This window comes from Colletes latitarsis, chromosome 7, assembly GCF_051014445.1.
Source record: "Colletes latitarsis isolate SP2378_abdomen chromosome 7, iyColLati1, whole genome shotgun sequence".
Taxonomy (NCBI): domain Eukaryota; kingdom Metazoa; phylum Arthropoda; class Insecta; order Hymenoptera; family Colletidae; genus Colletes; species Colletes latitarsis.
This window is the reverse complement of record NC_135140.1, coordinates 22077872-22097353: the sequence shown is the minus strand read 5'-3', so window position 1 is coordinate 22097353 and position 19482 is coordinate 22077872. Positions and strand designations below refer to the sequence as shown.

The window sequence follows — 19482 nt, the reverse complement described above, 5'->3', positions numbered from 1 at the left end:
GACACATTTTTATCTCGAAAACGAATAACGTTTTATAGCGTACTCGCGAGTAGCCCCTTCCACGCAAAGGACAAATTTTTATCGAGATCAAATTTTATCCATGCCCCGCGAATAACAAGTAACGATTATCAGGGGTGATTTGCTCGTACTTCATCTAAATAACTGTCCGTATAGAACCGCAATGGAAGGTACTTCCAAGTCGTGGCCTCGGCTTACAAAACGAGGCCCGACGAATCGGTGCTTTAATCGACGATGAAATTTTTTTTCCCAGCCTGTCGACCATAAAAGAGACGACGCGCCTCGACTTGGACGTTCTGCACGCGATTGCTCGAAAGTTGCATGGCAATCGAGCTACTCCCCCGCGGAAAGAATCTATTAATCCCGGGTGGTCTGAAATCGACGGAAAATTCGATAGTCCGAGAACGGGACATGTGCGCGAACGATAATCCGTTCCCGAGGATTATATCTTATCTCGCCGTTATCAGGAATCTCTGAAAGGACAGCGAGTTTATCTGGTCGCGGTATATTGGCCAGATAATTTTATAATGCGCGGAATCGAACGACGCTTCCAACCCGGATGACTTCCGTTCTCCCGGATTTAACGTCGATACGCTGCCTCGAATAACGAAAATTAATTATTAGAGCGTTTTGTTCTTCGATGTCTACAACGTTTGCAGATTAAAATTCACGACTGGATTCGCCTGAAAAAAATACCATTGATAGTTAATATGTTTCTAGAAAAATAATTCCGAGTAAACCCAAGTCAATCCAGAATCTGTTCGATAAAACGATAGCAAAAAAAAAAATTCGAAACCGAATGAAACGTTTCGACACACGGACCAAACTAAAAGTGGATTATTGATGTCAACGCGAGCAAAAGGAAATAAAATTTGGCCCCGAAACCGGAATTGTAACGGAAACCATAAAATCGGCATCGGTCAGCCATGTAATCGGGACGGTGCAGGACGATCTATGGACCTATTTTTCCGGTATTGCCGACCGTGAACGTCCAGCGCGAAGTATAAATGAAAAGTTTGAAAAGTCTATTTGCTCGTTACCGCCAGACGCGGCAATACATTACGGGGCGTTACTGAAAAATCAACGCGAATGGTTTTCTCTGCGCTGCCATATGCAAAAGTTCCTCTAAATTGAGAAAGTATACAGGGTGTTCGGCCACCCCTGAGAAAAATTTTAATGGGGGTTTCTAGAGGCCAAAATAAGACGAAAATCAAGAATACCAATATCTTGATGGAGGCTTTGTTAAAAAGTTATTAACAATTAAATTCAAAAATTTCAAATCGTTCTGTAAAAATTATTTTCGGTTGCGGGGGTCAATTATAATCGTTTTTGGTGAATAGTCATACTCCCGAAATCCTACCCACTTTCGAGAAAAAAAATTCAGTACTGGCGGAACTTTAAACGTTAATAACTTCTTAACGAAGCCACCATCAACAAATTGGTATTCTTGATTTTCGTCTTATTTTGGCCTCTAGAATTTCTAGAAGTATAGTGTATTTCTACATTATACTTTCTTTCGTCGATTAATGGAGTTTTATAATAAACAAATAAGGAGTCTTAGAAGCAACGAATTTAGTTCCGAGCGTTTGTACGGTGGTCGCGCCAGGTATGGCGACAATTTGGCAGGGAGAGAAGAGAAGAAAATGAGTGGAATCAAGAATGTACTCACCTCGGTGCGCTGCTGTAACCTCTTGTTCAACTCGTAGAGCCTGTAGTCCGGCTGGCCAAAGTACGGAGTATGCCTCCTGGGGACAGGCAACGATCTGTCAGATCAGACCGATCGGTCATGTTAGGTGTGCTGTGTACAGTGTGTTCTCTGGTGTGGGTCGCGCGTGTCGCATGCATGTAGACCCGGGGTTCGGCATGCACCACGGGCTTTCGTAAGCCGCCCCGGAGCGGTGCAATTCACGACGAAACACGCCGAGCGTGGCACAGATCCGCGAGAACCCGACACGAAACTTACGACTTTCACCAGCCAACAACGACTGTCTATTTTCCGGTTTCGTTCCGGTGAAATCAACCGTTCGATCGAAACTTTCAACTTTGGATTCGGACGGAGCTTCCTACAGGAACGCGAGAATCGACTCCAGAGGTCCACGCTCATCCAGAAACCTCGGATACTCGATACCAACGATATTGCTTAAAAACGATTTACTCGTTGCTTAAAACAATTCTACTCGCGAGACGCTCGAGTTCGTTTCTACTTTGGCGGGTGGTCTCCCGAGTCGATTCTTACGTTGATTTCATTATTATCTATCGACGCTCGTTAAAATATTTTTCCTACGATTATGTAGACTTTGTTCGGTCATGATCCGACAGTTGGATGAATTTTGTTTATATTAATAACTCAGACTCGGTACTATTATTTAAAATTTCGGTACCAGAGTCTTTCGGATCGATAACATATTTTGTTTGCGGTATACTAATATTACTCGGACAAGAATAATTTATTTGTTTACCGAACGTTTCAACCCCTAATCTAATTATCGACTAGACAAATATATAAGTTAGAAATACAGCAAGAACAAAGTCTACCTATAAAATCAACACTGAAAGTAATAAATTAAACTTTTCAAAATACTTTCTTTTCTTTCGTTCGGTAAATAAATAAATAAAAGATCTGTCGCATGTTTTGGAATCGTTTGAATGGTAGGTGTTTCACGCCGTTTAGAGGATCTATTTAAATACGCGAGTCGGCGAGTCAAGCTCGACCGATTGCCACCAAACCGTGACCGGACCGCCGCGATAAAAATCGGGCATTGAATGTTCACCGTTGTTCTAAAACGTGAACTTTGTTATTCAATAACAATGCAACGATCTGGGATCGTGCCGCGGTATCGTGACCGAGCTACCAGCGTAAATCAAGTTTAATAAGTTCGTGCATGTCTTTCGGTTGTTTGCATCTGCACGCGTGTTGAACACCTGTTAGGGTTGCAACCGCTTCAACGACAGGCACGACTGAAATCTCCAAACGCGGAGTCTGTCGAAGAAGGTCCAATTACTTCGAGAAGAACGACGATCGGAGGAATTGTTTCGATACGTAATCAATAATCGATCTATCGACGGTACTTTCGATCGTAATATTAATTATTAAACTAATAGGACGACAAACAATGATACAGAATTCCGCGACAACGAATTCTTCAGAGAACAGAGCAAACGGAACGCGTTGTTTCCGTGCACCCCAAGAAGCTTCGAAGTTTATCCAGCATGTTCGGTCGTGCAATTTGCATGATACGATCCCCAACGACGACGATAGGAGATACCTGGGTGCCGCCATCGCGTTCGACTCATCCTCCGATCTAACCGAGGAACCGTACACAAATTACGCGATGTAGAGAGAAGCAATAACGCTTCCAACCGCGAGAATAAATTGCTACGTACGCGTAATTATCCTCGTTAAGTGGATGATGCACGAAAAAAGACATTTACTTTCTTCCGTTAGACGATTCCCAACCGAGGAAGGTCGAGCAATAGGTCTGACAAGGATGATATCAGCAAAGTAGATTTCCAACTAATATTGCACGGATTACGAAACATTTGTACATGGGAGATAAGCAGAAAATATGTTTCCTCGCAAAGTTTACATTTATTATCCTGTATAGTGAAATCTAGGAATACGCAAGCAGCGTTTATTTATATGCTACATATTTCGCTCATATAGATATCACTTTGTTTTGTTTAGCTTCCAAAATTCACTCTATTATTATCAACGTGGTAACTGTCACGTCAGTATCCACGGCGTTTTCCACGGAACCGAAATTTCATTTCTAAAAAATCGGAGGGCCCTGCAACCCAAAATTTGTCGGCAAACGTTAAAAGATCTGTTAAAAGATCGACGTGCTTGTTCGCGAATGTATATTTGCGCATGGCGTATTAATGCACGCGTCCAAGTATCGGCCGCAAAGTTCTAATTGAATATGGGAGTTGATTGTAGAGAGATCGTTGCACTGCAGCCAGCGATAACGGTTTCGAGGGTCACGAATCGACTTGGCTGCACTGATATATCGATCACCCTCGTCTTCGCGAACGTTTTCTCGTCGCGCCTTGTTGCTCGTGAGCGTCTACGACTTGTCGGAACTACAGGGCTGATTATAACTCATAGATCATCGTTACAATTCGCCTAAAAGTGTAACTGTTTTCGAGAATAACCAATTGCTTTCAGAAATCAAAGTACAGGAGCACTAACGATTTTCTTTCGATCTCTGGATCTTTGCTCCAACTAAAATCTGGTGGAGACTTTTTCTTCCTCTGAGAGTAGCGGTAGAGTTCTTTCACGAGAACTTTACTAGCGAAACTTTTTAATATGCACCAAGTATAAAAGTTTCTCTACTCCAAATACTTAATAAAAAAATTCTTTTGTCGCTATAATTCAATGGAGCGATGCAGAAATATACTGTTTGGCCTAGCCTTTGATTTATCTGGTTTTATATTTTCTACGGAGTTCCAACTTGGTAAAAATTCGATCTAGGAAACGATCTAGGAAACTCGTAACTTTCTAGATCCCATGATTTCTATGGAACCCGTGGGATTAACGGTATCATGCACGATTGGTAGTGCGGTTTAATCCATCGACGCGGCAAAGAAAGCGCTCGAATCCCGAAATCGAGTCCGACGCACACGATCGAAACTAACAAAACGATGTTGTTTCCCCGGCCAGTTGAACGACAGGTTAATTCTTGGAAATTGGATTGGCTCTGTAATGCATGCTCGTAACGCGGACAATCGATCGGTGGCATCAAAATATTAGCGTTCGACTGACTGGCTGCGGTCCGCTGACAACGTCGCCGCCGTTCACCGGAATCGTTATCGATTTTATTATCGACGTTGCTCTATTAGGTCGATGTTCGCCTACGTACAATTGGCCAAATTTCATTCGCGAATGACGTATACAAATTTTAAATACGTTCGCAAACTAATTCCATTCGTAAATTAACGAAAGAGAGGTGGTTCAAACGAAGCAAAAGACAGAAACCTTCGGAAATCGAACAATTTTTTACGTCAATCATCCAAAACGTTCTAATCGGAGATATTATCAGCGAGATTTCGCTGCCATAAGAGCCACGTTACGCGAGAAACGCTGAATGTCATTGGAAAGATCGATCGTGTTAGAAAGAACTTGGCCTTTCCAGTCTCCGGAGGATCGCCGCCGTGGGACCTGACGACACGTCACTACCCTTTGTACGTGTGTGTTTGCGTGTGCCTGGGTACACGCAGCGGGGTGATTTTACCAGGGAAGGGTCGAGGCTCAAGGGTTGCAAGGGTAACCTACTGTCGTGCACGGTTCACCAGGGACGCGCTCGACAAATTTCTCGCCCCATTCGTGCTCTGATTCATCTGGATCGCGAGAGATCGCGTAAACTCTCTGCAGTCGCGTTGCTCGAGCGTTGGAGTTGAACCGGACAAAGTTGCGTCGATACACACGTTTGAATAATATAACAATAAATCATGAACCCTATTTGTCTTTGGAATTTTTTTTGTACCTTATAGACAAGGTTAACACACGCTCGTCTATGATTAACAAGTTTATTTTAGTTTAAAGCGTATGAACGAGTATCGATCGTGTATTAAAAAATGATACAACGCGGATATATGATATTTATAAATAAACAAGCGAGGGATTAATAATAAACGACGTATTGTTAGCAACGGGCGAGGCTCGATCAAGGCTTGCTGATATTTTTCTACCCCCTCGTATTTAAATGTCGTAAAAATATCTGTCAAATACTTTGAATATAAAGAAAAACAGAGGCTAATGACGTTAAGTTTCTCTTAGCGAAAAATGCTACCTGTGTCGCGAAGGAGCAGAAGGTAGGATCGAGAGGGGGGGTCGAATCTCGTTTGGAGGGAGTTAGGAACGTTGCGTCGTCGGGTGGAGAAGAAAACAGAAACGAAACGCGGTAATTCAGCGGGGAACGTAATTTCACGTGAGGCACGTACGCCGCGCGTGTAGCGGCGCGCAATAATCCGAAACCGGCTCGCGGCGCGTTCTCTCTCATTCAAGACGTGCTGCCCGCCGCGATCGAACTAATTAATTCGTCGCACGCCGCGCACCGGCGGCTCGGAATTTTTTTACCCCTACCTACTCCCTCTTTCCCGCGAAGAATCGTGACAGATCGTTCCCCCGATACGGAACTAATCCGTTGAATGAAAAACTTTTACCCGCGCGAACTGGCGCCACATTTTCAGCCTGCCTGGCAGGTCCATCCCCGAGTCGATGCTCTCGATCAACTTCGATATGCCCCGACTTCTCGCGATCTTAAAACACTCACACCCGAACACTCAAAACCTATCTTTCTAAAGCCTGAGAACTACTCGTCTATCATCGAGTGACGGTGTTTCTATCAACCTGTTTCGAGACCCCACGAAGATCTTGCTCCACGATCTATTTTCAGCTCGTCGGAAGTTCCATGCAACGATGATACCATGTTCGACTCAACCCGTCCGTCTCAGACGAGACTTCTGAAGTATCCAGACCCCCAAAATATCCCAATCGTCTCGTACCAACCGAGTCACCGTTCCCAATCGCTGATTCCTCTTTGGTCGAGCATCCTGGGACCCGCAGGAACTATCCATCGGTCCATCAACCCGAGAAGAGTGCCAAGGTGTCCATCGACACCTTTGCCGCGAGACTTTCGAGGCGGTTACAGCTGTTATCAAGCCGTGGGAGTTAATGGGTTTAGTTCGCGCGGCTAATGGTCGACCCTGCACGCCGGCAGAAATCAGCTGACCAGCCAGCTGGCCGAACAACCACGCCGAGGAACCGCCGGTTGAGAGCCCTCGCCTGCAGGGGTCTCAGATTGGGTTAGCAAAGGGCGCAGTTCAGACTGGAGGGTGGCGGCCGAGGGTGAGTCTGGTTGCGGAGGGAGGAAGAGGGTGTTATTAGGGGTTTGCTCATGGGGTGGCACTACGATCAATGCTGGGGAGTCATGCTAACCCCCCTTTCGAAGTCTATATATAGAAGAATGGCGCACACACGCACGCCGACTGAGCAGCGATGGGCATTCGGCTCTCTGTCTCGCGAGCTTCCGACCGATTTCGACCTAGACGGCCTCCAATCGCCTGCAATATTATCCACAACTCGAATTCAGGCTGGGAAAATGCCGAAAAAGTGCCTCTAGAGAGACCTGGTTTCTAAACTGCTTGAAATTTATACAAAAATAATTCCCATTTCGTTTATTTCAAATCGTTTCTAAAGGTAAGTGTATCTAATGTTTCGAGTGGTTTGATCATATCGTTCGTATTGAAGAAACCCGAAACGACTCGAACCCATTGCTAGGAACGGACGTGTCGGTGCGAATACGTGTACTCGGGGAGTAAGAGCTGGTCTTGTGGGGGAGGAACGAAGGAAGGGGTAAACGAAACGCGCGACGTGCACGTGTAAGCTTCACGGCCTAGATCCGGATTTTTCGAGTCCTCGTTCCTTCCAGGCGATCTATCTATCGCCAACGTTCCAAGCACCGGTGTTTCTTAAGATACGTGAAATTTATTCGATTTTGTATTTGATCGTACTCTCTACAGTACGTGTCTAGATACGTTTAGAATAATTTGTTTAAAGTTTGCAAAGGCCAAAGAGTGGCTGAACCAGCCAGAAGTTTTGTAAAACCATAATTTATTTATGGTACAATGCGGTGGAAACCGGATGGTGCACGATCGCGTGTCTGAAACACGACTTTTACAGGCTTTTGTTTTGAGGAGTAAAGAATGCCTCTATAAAAACGGAAGAAGGATCGTTACTTGGCGATTTATTGGCTCGTACTTTTTATTGGGAACAAGGCAGAGCGCACGCACCCAGGGAAAAGCGCTTTAAACGCTCCAACACAATCGCAAATTGAACGGCTATTTATCCCGAGCGACTCTTATGCGTGCTGAAAGCGTCTTTATGCCGCGATAATTTGTATAAACTGCACAACAACGCGGGAAAAATAAATGAATCTAAGGTAGTTTGTAGAAAACTCCACAACTATACTCAATTATATTCTGGTATTGTAAATGTACCTTTTCACGAGGCTATTCTTAATGCTACGATACAACGAGGTAATAATTGCCTTTAATTGTTATCGATTGCCATAAAATGGAATTTCAACTTCGAGCCGAAATGATTTCGACGCGCCTACCTTGGATCTTCGTGAGATTTTGATCGTTCTAAGAACATTTCTGGCCGTAGATCCCGCAAACGACAAAAAATCGGTCCAATCATCGCCTGGTATATATATCCGGTGTTCTCTTCCCGAAGTTATGACGGAGAAAACATACACACGCGTGCACACACGTACACTGTTGCTCTTATCAGTGGAATACGTCGTTTACGTAACGTCTAAGCCTGATAAGGACGTAGATAGAGGCATTTATCGATCCCTGACGCGAGCCGAGTAATCGTGCCGATAATTGAAACTACAATTTCATTGAACGACTCCAACAAAAGGATAGGTGTGGCGATACTTTCGTCGATAATTGACTTTCCCGGTCTTCTTCTGACCAGATACTTATCTGGCCTGTTTTCGAACACCGTTCCTCTTTCATTTTGCCGAAATGGTGCCCAAGAAACGGCAAACAAAAAATGCGATAATTAGAAGGCAACATTTTATCGCATTGGTGGGTGTGCTCTTTGACCATTAACTTTAATCTATTGACAAAGATACAAAGAAACTTCTAAACTGTTAACGTACTCCATGGTTTCGAGTATTCGATTGAACACTATATTAATTCCTGATTAAATCTTTCATGTAATCGTTCTTTATTTTTTATTTGGGCTAAAGTGTTCCCATCTCTTGAGCAATCAAGTTCCACGTTCGAAGGAAGACTTTAGGATTCCTGAATGAAGTTTGTCATCCTCGTTGAAGTGAATCCCAACTGAAACAAAGTCGGACCCTGCTCATACTCGGCTCGATTACACGCAGAAACTCGTTTCCAGAATGAAGTAACAGCCGAGTCAGCGACTACCATTCCCTTATACTTTCGTCGCTGGCGCAGCAGTAATCGCACCGTCGCCCTGACGATTTATCGCCGCCTGCGACCGCGATACTTTATCGTCGATATCGTCGTCCTGTTGCCCGATCTTTACCACTACACCTGATTTTTTTCTCCAACTTCGATCGAGGATTACTAATGTTACCAGCAGTAAATGCAAAGGATTTTTACATTTGTCGTTTGAAACTTTGACCATTTTTATGGGAGTTTTCTCACTTTACGGGGTTAAGGAACAACATTTCGAATATTCTTAGAATTTCTACATGTTTCTATTCAATTTTTTCAAGAAGATTGAAAGTAGTGAAATTCTTTAAAAATAAAGTCTTCTTTGGAAAATTAAAATTAGAAGCAAGAGCTTTATATCGAAGAGCTCAGTGATCCACATTGACCGTACATGTGTTAGTTGTGAAACTCTCGACCTCTTGGGCTCTCGGATCTCGACTAACTTCTCGAATAATTTTTATTCACTGCACTCGTCTGTCACGTACACACCGCACACTCGTGCCACGTGCCGTGTTACGTCCAAAAGTCCACGTACTTTCTACGAATTCATTCGCGATGCGCACTTCACTTTCAATCCTCTACCAAAATCTAAATAACGTTCGTCGTCTTAACAAGGCTCCCGAAACTGCTCCCATCGGATAAGTTAATACATTCGATGACTCTATCCACTGTAAAAATAATTAGATGACTACTGTAACAACTATAGAAATGCTTCGAATACTTCGCTAGAAATGTCTAAAACGGTAGGAGTAACATAGAGAGTGGGAGTTTCGTTCCTGGAACTCCTCCCATCAGATAAGACGATCCTTCCGATGACTCTATCTATTGTGAGACGTTAAATATGCAATTAGACAAACTTTAACAACGTTGTTCGACAACTACGAAATCGTAAAATGCTTCGAATGAATCGCTACGAGTCTCCCAGACGGTGAAGTAAGAAACACGGTGGGAGGGCGGGGGTATTCCTGGAACTCGCATCAGACTAGTCGATTCTTTCGTTCGCTCTATCGCAGTAAGACGTTAATTATTGAGTAATGGCTGACAAAGTTGCTTAACGTACAAATTTCCAAATACTTGGAATAGTTCTCTACGATCGTCTGTCGTCTAGGTGACTCCAGCCATAGTAGGGCATTCCAGAATTAGATAACCATTCCTGAAATGTTCGAATCGGAAGAAGTCATGGGGTATATTCCCAGACCATCCCCTACCAAGGATCTTACGGTCGAATCTCTTAAAGTAGGACGATAAATAACTGGATAAGGACAAAGTAACCGTGTTGCGAGCGTCGGCGGTGAACCGCTAGGATGATGTCGCGATTCGGTCGTCGTTGTCCTGGTTAAAAGGACTCTGGTGACGTCGGTCGAGCCACGGTCGTGGGAACAGAAAGCGATCCGGTTTGTTAAGCGAACCGGAGAAAACAGCGTTGGCCGCGCGATGTGTGCCAGCCATAAAAGAGCAATAACCAGCGTGCCACGCCGGTTCGCGTCGAACTCGGCCACTGGCCATTGCTGGAAAAGTGAACGGAGTGCGCCTCTCTGTGACGAAATCGCGGGAGCACCGTCCGGGAAAGAGTCCTGTTGCTCCCCCGTCCTCCGTCAGCCATTGTGCGAGCGAACCTCGCCGCTCGAATCGAAACAAATCACTTTGGTCGATGAGTTTTGAACTATGTCCTCCTGAGCGAAAGTTCACTGCCAGGAATGCGACGCGACGACCTCTCGGGGGCAAAAGTTGCGAACTGCCCGAGCAGCCGTTACGACTCTTCGTTAGGAGTGGTCGGGGAACTAGACGAGCAATTTTTTCTCCAACCAGGACAACGCCAACAACGCGACCAAACAAAAGGTATGCGAAATTTGATCGGTCGCCGGCGCTCGAACGCGTCCACAGCTAGCGGAGAGCCCCTTAGCTCGAAAACGCTACAAGGCTGTTTGAAGGTTTTGCACCGTCAATTAACCCTTCTACGTCTTCTTGCGAATCAAATTCACCCAATCATTGGGTGACTCAAAAGCCAAGCGATACAAAGATATTTTGATACAATTGACACATTACTAAAAAGTTCGACGCGCGATTGCGGAGACTGGTCGGTTCGGAATGCGCGGCAGAAGGTCCACGTTCATTTATTTGTTCGCGCGAAACGCGGATTGTTTGGCGCGCAGGATCGTGCTATCGGCGAGCCTAGCATGTGGCGTTTCGCCGTTCTCTATGACGAAACCGGCAGGCCAGGCGAAACGCGGCGTCGAGAATAGAGAAAGAAAAGATTCCCATTTCGCCATCGATATGGAACGAACGCGAGCGGTTCGCGGGTCCGTTTTGTATCAGGAACGCTGCTTTCACCGAGCGATACGCGCCTCGGACTCGGAAATACGGTCGGAGCGGAATAAAGGGCGCTTGTCCGTCGACTTTTGTTTTTTTTTTCTTCGCTCCGCGAGCGATTTATTATTAGTCGTTTCGTCAGTGTGACGCAAGGACGACGTTTCGAGCGGCGGGAGATGCTGCGTCGAATCCGAAGCTATTTATCGTTGGCCGTGATTCGACGACACGCGCCTCACGAGGAGGAACCTCAACACGAAGACTATTCTCGGAGAAAAGCTGTCGATTTCTGGCATTTGGTTCGTTTTACTATGCAACGTGTTTCCCTTTCGTTGGTGAATATTTTAGGGGGTGATTCTATGGGTCGAAAATGTATTTGGAGAGTATTATAGCAAGAGGGTAATCGAAGAAAAGCTGTTTTGATTGAAAAATAATTTTCAATACACCCTGGACCCCTTCCAAAAAATTTCTATTCACCCTAATGATAAAAATAATAGTTGAAATTTAGACTAACGTAGCCAGAGCGTTAATAAATACTGTTCCAGCGATTAGAATGAAGTTTCTTCATTGTCTTGGAAAAGACGTTTCGTTATCGTCTCGAACGATGACACTCAATGGGTCAAGGAATGCCGTCCCAACCGACGAAACGGCGCTCGGTGTTTTGCGAAGACCTCCGTAAGAACGACAAGGAAGTCTGCAGGTTTTAATCGTTTTCACGGCCCCGAGATAGGAGTAATCTCCGTTGGCAAAAAGAAAGGAGGAAAAACTCTGCCAAACTTCGCAGTTCGGACATCGGTTTGTTCCGTTTGACCTCCGACCTCGATGATTACGGGTATCAATTAGCGGTGCATGCCTTCTGGTAACGAGAGTCCAAAAGGCGAGCAGAGAGACCGATAGTTAACGCCGGACGATAACGAAACAGATGAACGTGAATAGAAGTTCGGGAAGAGACGCCAACATTTTTCTTCTTGCAAATACTCTCCAAATACTCTAACCGTAATTAAGACGCGAATTTTTCGCATTATCGAAGATCTACTTTTTCCATTTTAACGTCCAAAGGTTACTAAATTATTTCTGCCCACGAAAAGTGCAAAACTTAAGTTTGCAGAGGCTCTAACTTTATCTACGATGAGAATTTTAGGAGCTAAAAAAATTAATTCTCAAGATTAGATGTTATGGAAAATAAATCTTTGGTTTGATCTGTCAACGTATTAAATGGACGAGTATCATCCAAGTTTTAACGCCTTCAGATTGGTTTCCTAATGTCTCCAAGTTATCAGAGGCTGATTTGTTTTTTCTGCACCGTCTAGCGGTCCACGAAAAGGGATTTTGCATACTTTTCAGCATGATGCACGCAACGATCTTCCGGGCCGCAACAACGGAACATCACAAAACGATGACACATCTGTTCCAGCCAAATTGCCGTGGGATTACTGGACCCGAAGACGTTACACGAACTCGGGGAACCGGTTTGGCCATGTACCGAAGACGAGAAAAAGAAAACTCGCGGGTCCAACGTCGATCATTTACCCCCTTTCGTGTCATCCGCTCTACGTATTCGTGATTCTTTAACGTTTTTCTTCTATCTATCGGTCTTTCCGTCCTCTTCGTTTCGCTCCGTCGAAACCACTCTACTCGCTCCTAACGCGAAAGTCTACCAAGCTCGATGCGCCGAATTCCTTGCTAGAAACCTGACCGTCGAGCCGAGGAACATGACTCATCTCGTCGCTCGAAACATCTTTTGTGACTGGAATGAAGCCAAACGTTAATAGTTACACCCGTTCCGGAAAGTGTTACACAAAGTGTCATTAGCTTTTGCAGCTCGAAAAACCCCCACTAGAAAATTCAACTCCAACCGATCGATCCTCCGAATCGACCACGAACTCTGAAAAGATAGATCGTCGGAATTCGCTGTCGAAACGAAACATTTAATCGATGAAAGAAAATCTTTTCCAAGTCGACGGACTAGTCTCTGATTCCACAGAAGATGGATACAAGGAAATTTTCCAAGACAAACTGGGATATTGAGGCACCTGTGCCGAAGATCGGAAAATCGATGAATAGAAACGAAACGCCATTATTATCTCACGGTGGTGGGACTGTTTACACGGAAATGACGGCACGATAAATCCGTACTGTCACGGGTCATCGTTGTCCATGAGGCTGGAACGCTCATACCGGTTTACGAGGTCCAGCTCCCGCCTCCTCGAACGGGTTTATACGACGTGTCTTGATGATTTAGAGAGATTCGATCGATTCCCGAAAATTATGCTCGATGCTGCGCGCTCTGTTTTTATTTTTCTCCGGATCCTTGGTGCAACTTGACAGACTACATATTTAGAGTTGCAGGAATTGAGACGTTAGTCTCGTTAATTTTTCTGACGATGATAAATGGGTTCGCAAAACCAGCCAAGAAAATTTCAAAATTTTCACCGTGTCTAGATTAATTCTAGGCGATGCTCGTCGTCAAAAGGAAGACACGGAATTCTAATTCGAAACGATAGTGAAACCCATGGATTTACCCATTCACTCGATCGGTAGTAAAACTTGAATAAAAGTTCTCGATACCTCTAAACCGAAACAACAGTAACACCTATAGATTCTCAGCTTTCGTTCGCTCGATCGCTACTAAAACCCAATGTTATCGATGGGAAAAGTCCGTGGGGGATAGCCCAAAAGGTTCCTGACCGCGGTAGGACGATAAAAGATGCATCGATCGGGAGACTAGCGCGACTCTGTGACTTTTTCCACGAAACCAAGACGCCGCGGGACAACAACGAGAGCCGTGAAGCGCGTTGCTCGCGAGCCGCGTGGGAGGGCCGCTAATTTATTGCGCATTAACGTCACTTGTCTCTGACCACGCACAAGACAGCTCGTGGCTATCCAACGCGTGTTGTCGCATCGTGTCACTTTCTGTCTCGCCTCGGAAGACACCACAATTGCACACTGTATCGATCAAGTACAACCTTGAACCTATACCAAAAACTTTTAGAAACACGCTTTTCAGGGTACTTTCGTTCATTACACGCTTCTGACGTTTTCTCGATAAATATAAACGCGACTTGACGCGATTAACAGTGAGTTCTCGTTATAAGGCTGGATTTCGACCTCGATAAAAGTTTCAGAGCCATTATTAGTATCTACGTACGTATTTAGAGCAACGTACTTCCGAATATTGTTGAAATTATCTAGCAAAGAGTAATTTGTACCGATCGAGGGGGACGAGTGAGAATCCTGATCGATGAATCGACCGATCCAAGAGGAAGAGCCGGAAGGTCCGGTGGTATATTTTGGTCCCGGTTGGTGACTGGTCGCGCGGGCCGAGCAAAGCCGGGAATCGCGCGTACCGGCGCGGCGTGCAACACGCGACGAGGAATCCTCGGCTTCCTCGGTCGTTCGTCCTTAATTGGGTTCATGCCACCGCGTTAATAAATGCGGCCAGGCGAGCGCATTCTGCGCATTGCGAAGTCCGGCCACGCGTACCCCAGGCCCTTATAAAGGCTCAATCAGCCTGATCCCGATTGAGTCATTAATTGCCTTAAAGAGGGCAAGGCCTTGTCTACGTCGTTGAAATGCAAAGCTGCGACTCCGCTCGGCCGCGGCGATTTCGTTTCTCGGACGAATCTTCCATCCGCGAACGTTAATTTTGCATCGATATTCCCGGAAGATTAAACTTATCGCGCGCGTCTCTCTAATAATCTTCTCTCGTCCGCGAGCCTTTTCGGCCTTATCGCGAATCTGCAATTAATTTACCAAAGCGTCGGGTTAACACTTTCGAACTTCTCGGATCCGTCGAACACCTCGTCGAGCAATTATACCCGGCTAATTGAATCTAATCTCCCGAAACATCGTCCGAAATACGCTTCGGCGTCGACTTCGATGCCCGAGGAAGGCACTTTACCTGCGAGACGAGCAATAACACCGAGACAAGGAATGTCGTTTGCGAAAACGGTCGCGTATGCAACGCTGATGGCCCTACTTCTTGGGCTGGGTCCTGCATTACGACGGTGGATGCATTTCCCGCCACTTCTGTCGTTCCATTTTTACGCGACGCCTCTCGAGATGCTCCAACGACCCTCCCCCACCCGCCTTACTGCAACCTCTTGGCATTTAATGTCACCGACGCGAACGTCATCCGACTCGAAATACCATTTTTTCTCCAATCGAGGCATAGACTCCCGCCGTTAGGAATACATGCAACGAATGTTCATCTTTACGATTATCGTGCTTCTGCTCGCGTGGAAAGCCAACCGTCTAATTAGCCCTGTTAACTTTGATCTCGACGAATTTTTGAATTGCAAGCGACGAATGGATTTTGAATTTGGTCTGGTTCGAAGTTGCAGCGTTTTTCCAAGAACGAAGCGCCGTCTTCGGAGATTAGGCGTTTCCCCCAAGATCATTACGAATCGCCAGAACTTTCGAATTCCCGAGCACCAATAATCGTGGAACGAGGTTTCCAATCTACCAGAGTCTAAGAAGCCAAATGGATCCGCGGGAGCAAAGGGAACCGGCCAAAGACTTTGGAGAACTCGAGCTGTTATTAGCATAAGTCGTCGATAATGCTAGATCAAAGGGGGTCACTGCACCTTTTATCAAAAGTTTCGCTATAGCGTGGGGCGATATAGAAATCGAGGTCATTTTGCAGACGGCCTTTTAGGTTACTTAACATCTTGTCGAACCTTCTGTTAGCGTGTGAAAATCCTCGAGGCTCGAGTGTCGTTCTTGGCTCCGAAGATCAGACTCGGAGGCTCGGGAGATACGGTGCATCGAACACTCTCGACTCTTTCGCATCAGCAGCGACGATTCCAGGACGAAGAATGTCCTTATGCGCGCCGACAATGCTCTACCCCCCCCCCCTCCTTCGTCTACTCTATCCCCTATTCTCAGGGCAGCGCAGCCCCCAGGCGCTTCCATAACTTCGTTCTTGCTCCCATCTCACCTCTCCCCACACCTTCCTTCTAACTCGGTATATTTCCTCCCGCCGCGCCGGTTTCCCACTTTTCCCTTCTTCGCCCCGTTGTCTTTCTTCGCCCACGCCGACGATAGTGATCAAAACTTGGAGCACATCTATAGATACAAGTTTCGACGATTATTTGTTAACTACCGATGGAAGAGCTGTTAATTGGCTGAGGAAAACCGTGAACCTGGAAGCAGCAGAACACCCTTCTGTGCTCAGTTTCGAATTACTTTTACAAATAAATAGGCAACCTTCGTTTACTTAATAAATTGTAGGATCGCCGAGGGAACGATTTTAATTCCATAAAATTGCGTTCGAATTCTATTAAAATGAAACATGCTCGAATACTTTTCGATCGAGCGAACGCAGAATATTATTTTTCAAAGGTTGCGGATGGGCAGAGACGTTTGAAAAAAATTTCTGAATACATAAAATATTCATTTCGGAAGATTAAAAATCTGTTTGACGGTCGACGCGTGCGGACGAAGCTTTTCGAATGCTGGTTAGGCTCCAGCGTTTCTTCCTGTTGCTTTCACCCCTTCTCGGCAGCCTGTTTCTCCCCTTCGTCCCCTTTTTGGCACCGTGTGCCCGTTTTTATGGGCTGCCTCGGAAGTTTGCCCCCTCGGAGCGTTCAATGAAACTCGTGAATCGCTTTTTAGGGGGTCCGGTTCTTGGCGTTCGGTTTCAGACAACGTTTCACGGTATTCTCCGCTCGAAAAAAATACTATTACGCGTTCCTTAAACGATGCATTATCGCTTTGCAACAATTCTTTAATGCCAAAGCGACTGACATCAATCTATTATACTTTCACCATGGGGGGTCAAAATGACTCGTTTTTGAAAAGAACAAGTATTACGACACAATACAGCGTCTCCTATACAAGCGTTTGCTTCGAGCTAAACCATAGTTTTATAGATACGTCACTCTAAATTTATGCATAATATTCTACATAGCTTCAACAGGATAAATTTTTAAAACATAACATCTTTTGTACCCGCTAGAAGGTTTATACGTTTTTAATCCAGTGTTTTGACAAATCTGTGACCCCCACGAGCTCTGTTTCCGGTTAAAAATGAATAAAGTAGATGTAATTAATGATCGCAAAATCTACTCGAAGGTTCATGGACGCGAATATAATATTTTAAAAACTGTCCAATTCTAGCCTTCAATGGGTTAATGTCGTAACAGATTCCTGCCACTTCGAAATACCATTCGGAAGGCTCTGCGGCGTGGCCAGTCCTTAAATAAACCCAGAACGCTATAAAATACAACGTCCAAGTCGACATACAACCGAAGAGTGAACATTCATTCGGCTCGTGCCAAGTTTCCCCTTGCCAGAAAGAAACAATACCAAAGTTCGGTCTTCAATTTTCCTGGACCGATCCGACTAAGTAGTAGCCAGTGTCAGAGAGCTCGGGAACCGGATACCGAGATCGATCCTCTATAATCCTCGGGACGATAACCTAGAAATTGGGAACCTGCTGCTGCTCGAAATTTGTCCAAAGCCTACGTCCAATGCAAACAACAGAATAACCCTACTATCCGAATAGATACACCTCCCCCAAGATCCCCAATATTCCACCGAAATGCCAAATATGCATTATACCTGGAACGTTTCGTCCCATCCTCCTTCAACACACATCGGATTCAACTATTCGAGTACTCGAAACTCAAACAGAGAGAAAATTCGTTCTTTCGTACCGAGTCAAGTATCCAAATAGCTCGAACGTTTGGTCAAACTAGGAAAGTCGCTATTCGAATGTTTGAACAGGCTGGCTTGTAAAAAGTAAATTAAAAATATAATTTCATAAAGGATCAAGATTCAAAATTTGTCTGACAGCGAAAGCGTCGAATATCGAATCCGATATTTCAAAATCGTTGTGTGCGTGTTGAAGGTACAAGGCGTAAATTTTTGGAACGCAGGCGCTCGCGCGCGTTCGCGTTGCGTAAGCACGGGGAGAACACCGCCGCTGGCGTTTGCACGCACGTGCGACGACGGAATTAGCCAAGACCTCGTTGTCCCCCGACAGAGACAGAGACTCGTCCGTTGTCCCCCTGACCGAGGCTTCCTTACCGATCTTCCAGACCCGTTCATCCTTTGCCGCCTCCTGTCGCGACCTGAACACGAGTCTGTAAACATGGCGCGCCGCCTCGGCCAATTTTAGAAAGCCACACGCCGTCGCACGACGTCTCTATCAATCGCCTGCCCCCGGAAATTTCGACGCTGACACCGACACCCCACCGTTACACCCAACCACAATCAGGAATACAACATTTTTCTCTTTAGAAGAGGACACTTTCGATGTATCAATTAGCGATGGGGGAGTATAGGGGTTGAAGGTTCAAGAAAATCTCAGGGAATTTCTTTTCCAAGGGATGGGACGACACGTTCTGGTGTTTTAAGTTGATTTGGTAATTGGACATGAGAAGATTCTAGGTAAATTGGGTGCTGGAAACGTTGAGAGTAGAAAGATGGGACCGTTAGATTGCAGAGAATACGATGCATAAAGTTTCCTCCTCGGATGACACTCCTAGAGAGTCAAGTTTACAGACTGATATTTCAGACATGTTAGATACCTAGGACACTTCTTGAAGAATGAAACTATCACGTTGATTTTTGAACGCCCAAACGCTACAAGATGGGAGTAGATGATCAGACAAGACAGACAGATTTGGCTAAGTTAAAGAACATCGAAGCTTTCGGGACGAGCCGCTTTAGATGAAACGGAGGAAGGAACCTGGTGTCTATTTGCGAACTTGATTCCGCCTCGATACGACAATACGAGAGGATCGGTAGAAGGACGGCAAGGCGTCGACGCGCACCTGCTACACGTGTCCGCGCAAGGCACGTGCCTCTCACTGCGTCGTCGCGGCGTCTCATGTTCCGAGACTCGACCCCGGCTGCTCTTATCTTTACCGGATCACGCTTGAATTAATTGCGAAATGTATCTTAATTATTTCAGCCGTGCGTGGGCTCGCGGGGAGCCCGCTCTGCTCGCCTTTTCGCGACGCAACCTAATAAATCTCGCCGGACTGTCCCTCGGTGCGAGCGAATGCATTAGGCTGAGACCTGCGGCGGCGCTAACATAGCAAACCAAACGCGTACCTTGCCTTTCCTAACCTTGGATAATTGTGTAATCAGCTTGGAGAGTTGGAGTCGATGACATACCTTGTTGAATTCACTTGTCTCGTGTAAAAAACTACCAACCCGATAGAGTAACTTTTC

General features: G+C 45.5%; 1 protein-coding gene across 8 annotated transcripts in view; it reads right to left on the bottom strand.

Moving 5' to 3' along the window:
* Positions 1-19482, bottom strand: part of Chi (LIM domain-binding protein 2 Chi) — a 123771-nt gene that overhangs the window by 21621 nt on the left and 82668 nt on the right. For 6 of the 8 annotated variants that reach the window (XR_013080057.1, XM_076769670.1, XM_076769671.1 and 3 more), the window contains one exon: positions 1688-1781. Coding sequence is in view for 7 of the 8 variants with exons in the window: in XM_076769670.1 (XP_076625785.1) it covers positions 1688-1781 (94 nt within the window). In the remaining variant the exon portion in view is untranslated. The remainder of the gene's footprint in view (positions 1-1687; positions 1782-19482) is intronic. The other 2 variants (XM_076769672.1, XM_076769669.1) reach the window with 1 other exon arrangement.